Here is a 10,928-nt window from a genome sequence, read left to right on the forward strand (position 1 = left end):
AACTGATTGTTTCTGCAAAGTCTGTAAGCACACACGATTCCCTAATAAACTGAAGTAACTATTTAGCCGCGAGAGCAAGCTTTGGGGTAGTAAATTATGAGCATAATATTGTCTCCCGGTACTCAATCATACCAATAATAAATGCGAAAGTCCGTTTGTTTGTTAGCTTTTCACGCCCAAACCGCTGAACCGATTTTTTTGAAATTTGGTACGACCATACTTTGAGTCCCGGGAATGGACATAGGATACTTTTTTTATCAGAAAAATGTTCAGTTCCCACGCGATGATCAAAATTTTTGCGCAACCCCGTTGCGGGCGTCATCTAATTACTAATCAAATAACAGCTGCTGACAATAATAAAGCCCCTCTTCACATCGAGATGATGTCAATGATCAAACAAATGACCATGGTGGATGAATGCCTGAATGTAGGGGAGATAAGGAAGGGAATAGGGAAGGGTAGGGCCTCCGGTAAACTCACTCACTCGGCGAAACACAGCGCAAGCGCTGTTTCACGCCGGTTATCTGTGAGCCCGTGGTATTTCTCCGGTCGAGCCTGCCCATTCGTGCCGAAGCATGGCTCTACCACGTAATACCGGCGATGTATTAACCGTCGAATAATTTACACGTACAAAAAAAACATACAATTTTCTAAGATGTGACAACCCTAAATAAGTATTACGATATGTAGAATTGAATTTCTGATTTTACCTTTGTGAATACTCAAATAACTCATTTTATAAATTACTATCTTTATACATACGTAAATACAAATAACTGATTTGCTTTGAAGTTACAAATTAAATTGATAAAATTACAAACTCCTATTTAAAAATGTATGTAACAGTGAAAGGTCTGTAAAATACAAGAATGATAATTCACTTTTATTTTATTATAGGATATATATATCATGGTAATTTAGATTGAGTATCCAATATAAACGCATAAATACGAAATCTATAAAAAATTATTAAAATTATGTTACAAGTTTTTATTAATCTTAATATATATATTTCTTGTGTGCGTGTGTATGTGACTGAACTCCTCCTAAACGACTGGACCAATTTTGATGAAATTTTTTGTGTGTGTTCGTGGAGATTCGAGAATGGTTTAGATTTACAGTTTGGTCTACTGGAAAATGTTTTTTCAATTAATTTCTTATTTATAAGGAGTTGTTGATTTTGGAATGTTTTACATTAGATCCGGATGGACGTTGCCATGGTGACATAATTATTTAGTCACTGCAATAATAATATGGGCGAAATACTTTATATGGCAAAACAACATTTGCCGGAACAGCTAGTATTATATATAAATATTATAAAATTGAGTTATGCATGGCGTAGCGACACACGTCACTCAATCTTAATCGTGTAAAAAGTTAAACTAGAATTGTAAGAGAAAAATAAAATGCAGTATCGACAGTCCTTTCGCAACCCTATTTTATAGTAAAGCAATTAACTAGTATTTAAATATGAAGACATTAAACTATTACGCGACAGATTAAATCGAGGAGCGACAATGTTCGAGCGTTTTACAAGCAGATTGGAAGATCCTGAGAGACCCTTTTTGGGGCCAAACGTCAAACTTTTGAAGGCTGGGGGTCTTATATTTTCGAAAACCAAAGTAGTAAAATATCTTTACCTAATATTCGTGCACTACTTTATTTTTGCGTTTTCCGTTACCGAAATGATCGATCTATGGTACGAGAGGTCAAATTTGGAGATCGTTCTACGAAACTTAAAATATTCTATGCTAAGCGTCGTGGACTGCTCCAAAGTTTACACGTACATAAAATGGCAGGACGATTGGATGCATATCATTAACGCCACCACGGAAAAAGATAAGGAGAGACGAAGCAGGAATCACAAAGAAATGAACGAGATTATTAGCAAATACACCAAGTATAGTAGATTTGTCACGTTCGCTTACGTCTATTTGCTCGCGCTAACCGCGACGTTCGTTTGTGCTCAGCCGATGCTGATGTACTTTTCGCCGACATTAAGGTTTAATATCCAAAACGGTACAGAAGAGAGGCCAGAAATCGTGCACTCCTGGACGCCGTACGACAAAACCAATATCGTCGGCTACTCGGTCACTATGCTCATACAAGCGTACTCCAGTTACGTGGCAGCGGCCTGGATCGTCATGTTCGATGCGAACGCTTTAGCCGTAATGATTTTCATGGAGGCAGAGTTGAGAATGTTGAGAATCGACGCCCGAGATATTTTTGGGACTGAAAATAATCCCGTCTCTGTTGCCGTGTCGAAACAACGAATTAAAGATTGCCACAAGAAACATTCGGAGCTTTCGCAGTATGTATTTTATTTATTTAGATATTAGTACAAGCGTTTCAGGTGAGATGTACTATCAGTGAAGTTGATTCATAGGCAGATGGCGGATCTACGTAAATTTGTCGCATTGTGTCAAACACAGCCGACATCACAGCTATAATTTAATTGACATAATCCAACCAATTAGTAGGTCAGTCAGCTACTAACTGCCTATGAATCAATTTCTTCGACGGTACAATAAAATTTAAAAATACGACGAAACGTTTCGAGAAAAGGTAGGTAGTGCCCTTGCGCGCTTCGCTACACGAAGTTAGGCTGGTTTTATAGTTAAGCGTTTCGGCAGCGCCGTTGGAGCGCCGCGCGTTCGAAGATGTATGGTAGTAGTTGCGTTTCTAAGTCGCGCGCTTGAGCAGCGCCGTTCGCCCGTATGTTCGTTACATCTTAGAACGCGCGCGCTCCAACGGCGCTGCCGAAACGCTTAACAATAAAACCAGCCTTAGTTTTTTTCGCTTTCTTAGATTCTATAAAAACAGCTTTAATACTTATAACTATTACTTTATTATTATTACTTAGAACTAAAATCTGTATGTACTTCAATTTTACAATATTTTAAAAGCTTTGTTCCTCGTACGACCTCGTACGTCCGTCTGTTTCTTATCAAACTAAAAAATCTCTTGCAGGATTTGCAATTTGTTCAATACATTTTTATCGCCAATAATGCTGATATACACAATTGTATGTTCTATTATGTTGTGTGTCACGGGCTATCAGATACAAGTGAGTATAGGAAGCTAATTAATTGCTATATTGTATGCTATTGTTATTATTGTCAATGGTAATTTAACACTTGACTGGATCAAATTAGGTAAGTTCTTACACGTAAGAAGAGTTTTCTTTCTTAAGCTTGCTGGAAAAGGAGGTAAAGACTTAGATAAAAATATGTTGTAACTTGTAACCAAAAGCAATCAACATAAAATTTAAGTACCACATGCCAAAATGTGAGTCTTTCAAGTGAGTATGATTTTTTTAACTAAAACAAAATTGAATTTGGCTTCTATTTTAAATTTACATGTCACTGACTTTACAAGCTATCCATAGTGGAACATGGAAACGAAATTTTATTTTCGGTTAGGCGTATAGTAAAAAATCTATTTTACAGGTTGAAACCAGTGCGTTTCAGAAACTGATGTCGGCCCAGTATTTAACGTTTGGAATTTTTCAACTATTTTTATATTGCTGGCACAGCAGCGCGATGCAATATTCCGTAAGTACGCTGTAATGAGGTTAAATTAATTAAAAATAAATTCACCTCGTGCAAAAATATTTGACCTTATTTTAAAGCAAAAGTTAGCCCTTAATCCTTCAATTAAATTTTTAGAGCGAGGGTTTATTTGATATTCGTTTATCGAGCGAGTGTGAATTCTTCCGGGATAAAAAGCATTCCATGTTCCCGGGACTCTGAAGTATCTCCATACCAAATTTCAGTATAATCGGTTCAGACAGACATACATAATTACATTTTACATTTAAAATCTTAGTATGGATTTTGTTCAAAAATAAGAAATTTTGTTCGATTCCGTTTAGCCAAAGGAATTCTTCTAGCAGCTAAGCTGTGCTCCTTATATACAAGTACTTAGCCGATTTTTTTTTCTGAATGGTGAAAAAAAATTGCATGGTAAAAGTACTTAAATAACAAGAGAAAATATTAACAAACAAAATTTTCATAATATTATGAAAGCAGCATTCTTCTAACTTCGCTTTTTTTCTAGAGCCATGATCTAGCTTTGGGTCCGTATGAGAGCCTCTGGTGGGGGCAGCCAGTAGCGCTGCAGAAGCAGCTGCTTCTACTAGTCCATCAGTTCCGACAACCGCTAGCCGTCCAAGCAGGACCGGTTGCTGATCTCACTGTCCTCACTTTTATCAGCGTAAGTAGAAAAATACTTAGAGCTGGCGCGCACTACCACTTTTTGCAGCGCGATTATTTTACCGACCTACAAACATTCAAATAATTTGTCACTTTGTGAGGGTCACCAATTATTATATTATAAATTTCGCACCATTTTGAAAAAATTAATTATCTTCGCGGTCCCACACATTTTATAAAAAAATATTATCATACAAGGGTACTCGTTATAATTGCGGAAATAATAAACTTTATTATTTGCCTTCTTTTGCCATGCCCTTATTCGAAATTTAAATTACGTCCTGTGTAGTGCAAGTTGGTGGTTCGCACACATTGGCATTGGACGTCCGGATGCGGACCGCGGTCCGCCATTTGGTGACCTATAGATTTCATTTTGCTCTACACCACTAAAAACACCGGCGGCATGGGTCGCTAGACCAATGTCGTTGTTCTGTCTAGTCTGGAGCTCCCTATTATAAAGCATTTTTGAAAAATCCTTGGAGTTGACTGACTTAACTCATATAGGTTCTAAATTATAATATCAATCATTGCATTCGACACCTTTACCTACCTGTACAGCTAAAATAATAATAATTTTTGGGGGTTAAAGTTGGTAGGGGGTAAAAACCCTGTTGATAATAATCATTAATCAAGGCGTCTCCTATGCAGATTGTTATGACGCAAAAATCCATTGTAACCAACCACTGTAATTTTAAATATGTAATTTTATACGTGGGCGAGCCATGCTTCGGCACGAATGGGCCGGCTCGACCGGATAAATACCACGTTCTCACAGAAAACCGACGTGAAACAGCGCTTGCGCTGTGTTTCGCCGAGTGAGTGAGTTTACCGGAGGCCCAATCCCCTAACCCCTACCCTATTCCCTTCCCTATCCTCAACTATTCCCTTCCCTACCCCTCCCTACCCTCCCCTATTACCCTATTCCCTCTTAAAAGGTCGGCAACGCACTTGCAGCTCTTCTGATGCTGCGAGTGTCCATGGGCGACGGAAGTTGCTTTCCATCAGGTGACCCGTTTGCTCGTTTGCCCCCTTATTTCATAAAATAATAATAATAATAATAGTGGTGTTAGTGAAAGAAAATGTTATTAAAATATTTTCGTTCTTTACAGATTCTCAAAGGGGCTTACAGCTATTATACATTATTGCGGGAGATGAATTGAAAAGTCTTCGGACATTTTAATAAAGATATTTCTGTACTCGTTGGTACTTATTTAATTCATTTAAAAATTGGCCAATTTATTTCGATGGAAGCTTATACAAATATATATTTATACTCTACTAGCGACCCGCCCCGGCGTCGCACGGGTATAAAATATATAGCCACTGAAAAAATAATTAAAATCGATAGCTTATGATCCTTCACGTGTCAAATACCATGAAAATTGCTCCAGTAGTTCGCGAGATAAGCCCTTTCAAATAATTTCCCCCGTTTTTTCCACATTCTCCTATTAGTCTTAGCGTGATAAAATATAGCATAAAGCCTTCCTAAATAACTGGGCTATCTAACACTGAAAGAATTTTTCAAACCGGACCAGAGATCGGACGGTTCCTGAGATTAGCGGGTTCAAGTTAGCCCTTTCAAATAATTTTCCCCGTTTTTTCCACATTTTCCTCTACTTCTTCGCTTCTATTAGTCTTAGTGTGATAAAATATAGCCTATAGCCTTCCTTGATAAATGGGCTATCTAACGCTGAAAGAATCATCAAAATCTGTTGTGTAGTTTTAAAGATTAAAGGGAACAAAGGGACACGAGGGAAAAAAGCGTCTTTGTTTTATAATATGTATGATATTTCGGATATGAAAAACAGTGCGCCTATCAGAATCCGTAATCCCGATCAGTGCACAATAATTTCCCAAAATCAGTCCAGCCGTTTCGGAGAAGTTTTACAACAAGTTCGGTATTTTAATTCTAGTTCGGTGTGTTGTATGCTATTGTGCATGTCTCACCCAAAATTGCTGAAAACAATACGACCAGTCCAGGTTTCAAAAAGTATTTGTTTCCGTCTGTGGATACTTTTTTTTTTATTATTCACTTAAAAATGCCTATAAGCATCACATTGTCGCGTCAGATTGCAATGTGAACTGACCTGACTGTCTTACCTTAACTGAACTAATTGAAGATCAAACGAACTTACCTTAAGTGAAGTTCGATCACAATTATTATTATATAAGCGACTTCATTTTTAGCGATTTATGCTTACTTTAGGAATTCTAACATGGTTTCTAAGTAGTCTACAAGTTCTTATAAGCTACGGACAGTTTTATTACAGTTAATGGGAAGGAGGACGGAGAAATCCATTTACTTTTACAACTAACTTTGGTTTTAGTCCCTTGTGTGTAGTAATTTTAAGCGTTTGCTAACAGGCTTCGGATTCGCGTGGAATATTTAACAAGTAATTACTTAACACTGCACGAGTAATTTGTTAGTAGTAATAATCGAAATACAATACAAAATGGAATGATTACTGTAATAAATTAAGCTCTAATTCAAGGGTGGCCAACACGCGGCCCGTGGGCCACATGCGGCTCGCCGTCTGTTACCTTGTGGCCCGCGGAGCCGAGTACATTTTTTTAAAGTAAAAAAAGTTAATACTAAAATTACCATATGAAAACAAACACTTCTTTTCTTTTACTTTTATAATCAACACATGCTTTATATACACAAACCCCCTTACTAATAAATGCTGTATAAGCTTTGAATAGTTATTAGTTATACAGTGTTTTGTCTTCTTCAATCCAATTAAAAATGTCACTTGTGTGACAGGAACAAAACACTGTATAACTATTTAAAGCTTATACAACGTTTATAAGTAAGGGGGTATGTGGGCAGTGGGGCTAACTTTAAAATAAATAACGTACCTACTGAGCGCCGGTAGTGCGGTCCGGGGTAAAATTCTACTTCCGAATTTTGGCCCAACTGTCGAAAAGGTTGGCCTCCCTTGCTATATTTATTGTCGTACACACAACATAACAACGAACATTATTGTAAGACCGACCGGAGTATGACAACCTACTAAATTTACGTCTTAATGTTTTCACCGAACCATTTTTAGGGTTCCGTAGTCAACAAGGAACCCTAGTTTCGGTCTGTCCGTCCGTCTGTCTGTCTGTCCGTCTGTCTGTCCGCGGTTTTGCTCAGAGACTATAGGACCTACAAACAAAGCTGTAATTTGGCATGAATACACACATTACTGCTTAATACCCGCGCCCCGCCTGCAACAGAGCCGCCGTCGAACTACGCAAGTGTCGCCGCTTGCCCCCCGCCTCCCCCCCACATTCCAAAAACAAAGGGAAAAAGGAGGCCCCTGCAAAGGAGTGTCCTCCCTCCGAAAAGGATCGAAAGTGCGATGATGACGGGCTTATAAGAGTGGAGAGGAAGAAGAAGAAACCCGTCGTCCGCAACCATCGCGGCACCGCACCCGAAGGACCCGAGCAGCTGTTGCGGCGCGAGACTCCCGCGACGCCGCTGTACGTGTCCAGGCTGCACTGGTCCACGATGGTCGAGCAGGTCGTGGACTAACTACATCAGGAGCAAGACCCACTTCGTCTTGAGGGTCGAGCGCTTGGAGTCCCGCCACAAAGTGAATTTTAGCTCCTTTGTGGTGAGAGTTCCGACGCAACATCTACCGACCTTCGAGAAGGAGGAGTTCTGGCCGATTGTAGTCGTCTACAGGAGGTTCCGAGGACGACTTCCGAACACGTCGCGCCCCACGTCGCAGACAATACGTGTTTAGTGTTTTAGTGTTAGTGTTAGTTTTTAGTATGTATGTATGTTAGTCTAAGGTATTTATAATATGGGCCAAGATGCCTGAATTAAATAAATAAATAAAAAAATAAAATAAAATAATGATGCCGACAAAATGGTACATAAAATCTTAAGAAAATATTTTTCTCACCTCCGGGGTGAAAACGTCAACTTTCTTCCCGCTGCGCTTACCGATGTTGCCGTTTTCCGCCTCCGTCGATGAGAAAAATAGTATACGCACCATGGGCAGTAAATAAGAAAGCCTCAGATCACATGTTTGTTAACCTTTTCCTGCCACCTAGGGCAGGAAAATAAGACATTTCTTATTTTCCTGCCGTACTGTACTATTTTTTATAGTACCTCCCCTACACATTAAGCGGGGATCACAGATTATAATAGTGCCGACAAAATGGTATATAAAATCTGAATTTTTTTTTATGGGACCTTTTTTTTCGAGAACACCCCATCGTGTGGGATGCCACACGATGGGGTGTTCGCGAAAAAAAAATCATCCCCACTTGATGTGTAGGAGAGGTCCCATAAAAAAAATTAAGATTTTATATATCATTTTGTCGTTGGATAGGTTTTTTAAAAATATTATGAGTATAATATTAAATAGATCATTTACCGATTTTGGAATCCATTTGTGAAATATTAAGTTTTAAAGTGGAAAAAATCGAGAGTCCAGTGTGGGGGGACAAAAAAAAATCATCCCCGCTTCATGTAATGAAAAATGAAATGAAAATATACTTTATTGTGCACACTCAATACAAAGACAAAGTTTAAAATAATATAAATTATATCATAATATGAAGAAGGTACACAAATTACTAAGCAGCAATGTGTAGGGGAGGTCCCATAAAAAGAATTGAGATTTTTTGTACCATTTTGTCGGCACCATTTTTATGTCCATTCATGCCAAATTACAGCTTTGTAGGTCCTATAGGCATCATTGCATCAAGGCATCATGTAGACTTTCGGAGAACATATTTTGCAAAAATGTAGGTATTCTGAATAAAATTTGAGTTTTTATATTTTCTGACAGACGGACAGACTGAAACTATATAGGGTTCCTTATTGACTACGGATTTTATCTAAACCTTTAAGAGAGACTAAAGCAAGCAAAAATAATAATTTCAATTATTTTCTACTAAGCTATTAGTAAAAAATAATTGAATTATTGTTCCAGGGTTGTATTCACCTACTCATCCAGCTTTTATGGTTAACATTTTAATCTTATCACTTATCAGCCATTGCGTTTAGTATTAGCCTATTGCCCTATATTTTGGGTCATACTAACATAAACATTATAGAGATTGTTCTCAATATACTGTGATGATGGTATCGTCTTACCAATTTTCGCATTCACGAATAGAATTATTAAATTATCTTGATAAGTAATGGCTTAAATAGGGTCGAAAATTCGATCTAACCAGCAAGTATGACAGCATTTATTGTCAATTTATGCCTAGAAAATAATAATACTCAAGGCTCAGCTAAAACGCCTACTTGGTCTAGCAGCTTAGAGTGTGGCACTTGAATCAGAGGTCTCGGGTTCGATTCTCGAGTTGGCAAAAAATTGTTTCCTAGTTGTTTAGGACCAACGACCTTTCTCAATCATCTTTCTTGCCTGACAATGGTCTGGCAAGAAACATGATTCACACAACGAATGGACATGTAAAAAGTGCCCTCGGCATGATCTCTCGCCAGTTGTGTGGGGTTTGAGGTTAAGGAAAGAGATAGTGATTTTATGAACTGTTCACTACTCGGGTCACTATTAAAACACTCCAGTAATTGGCCTGGTTTTCAATTAAATCAGCCAACGTCACCAAAGCTAGTTTTGAATGGTTTTGAAGCCATTATATTGACTATTATGGAGTCGTCGGTGTGGGAGGATACTGTATAGTATAGATAAATACAGGATGCTTATCTGAGCTCATTAGACAAACTGGCGATTACGGGCCCAAGTAATTACAAGGATTGCCTCACTTTACCGAGCTAACGGCGATCACATGTAAATGCCGCTTTATCTTGGCGCTAATGTCGCACCCCATAAATTGCCCAATTGCACCGATGAGTATTTATTGCCGTGGGTCCCGGAGAATGGCCGCTAATGTCTGTCAATGAATAGTGAAATCACAGGGACAAAAACAAAAATGTAATAGTTAAAGCCTACGAATAATAAAAACTAAGGAAACGTAACTCCCATACTATTACCGTTTTTGGTTTCTTTCGAACTGTCATGTATCTTCGGCCTGATTCCGCTCAAGGCCACCTAAATAATATTGCAAATGTATTGAAATGTGTACCGGTACACATTTTTGACAAGACATTGTAGAGCATGTTTCTTGATGGAGTTACTTTTCCTTAGTTTTTATTATTCGTAGCTTAAAGCGAATGAATTTAGTATATTAATACAAAACAGCAAAAGCAAAAACTAACAAGAGTGACAAATGTTTTCGCTTTTGTATAATGTCTCTGTTTTGGAGTCCAAAATCAATAAGTGTGTTCCGGTTCATTCCATCTTTTTAATGCAGAATGAAGTCGTTCATTTCGTTCACTCGTATTACAAAAGTTTAATCTTAACGCCTTCCGTCTAATGAAGTGTATTCATGGAAATTTTTAGCAACAAAATTAATTTACAAAGTTACCCCCTCATCTGCCTAACAAACAGGACTTGACAATGGCGAGAGGCCGAACTTTGAGGTACTCGGTTACTTAAAAACTGTTTCCGACGCTCTAGTCCCGCCCTCTGTTTCGAGCCTTATTTCAGGGTATTGTTAACAACGTTCCAAATTTAAATATTATATTACTCTTATTTTTAAATTTCTTCCGCAAAGTTCTTAATACTTTTAAACAATTTTGTAAACAGGGGAGGCGAACTTTTGGTACTTCCATTTTTTGCGTTGTAACATTAACCTTTCTCTTAAAAGGTTTTCATTGGTTTTCAATGTCGTCTCGAAAAG

General features: G+C 38.0%; 1 protein-coding gene across 1 annotated transcript; it reads left to right on the forward strand.

The window, feature by feature from the left end:
• Nucleotides 1-1,520: 1,520 nt before the first annotated feature.
• LOC121728124 (odorant receptor 13a-like) lies at nucleotides 1,521-5,377 on the forward strand. The gene is made up of 5 exons (XM_042116234.1): nucleotides 1,521-2,314; nucleotides 2,974-3,070; nucleotides 3,453-3,557; nucleotides 4,063-4,218; nucleotides 5,327-5,377. Exons 1-5 carry the CDS (start codon nucleotides 1,521-1,523, stop codon nucleotides 5,375-5,377), a joined length of 1,203 nt encoding a protein of 400 aa, XP_041972168.1.
• Nucleotides 5,378-10,928: the final 5,551 nt, after the last annotated feature.

The sequence above is a fragment of the Aricia agestis genome, chromosome 6 (assembly GCF_905147365.1).
Source record: "Aricia agestis chromosome 6, ilAriAges1.1, whole genome shotgun sequence".
Classification (NCBI taxonomy): Eukaryota; Metazoa; Arthropoda; class Insecta; order Lepidoptera; family Lycaenidae; genus Aricia; species Aricia agestis.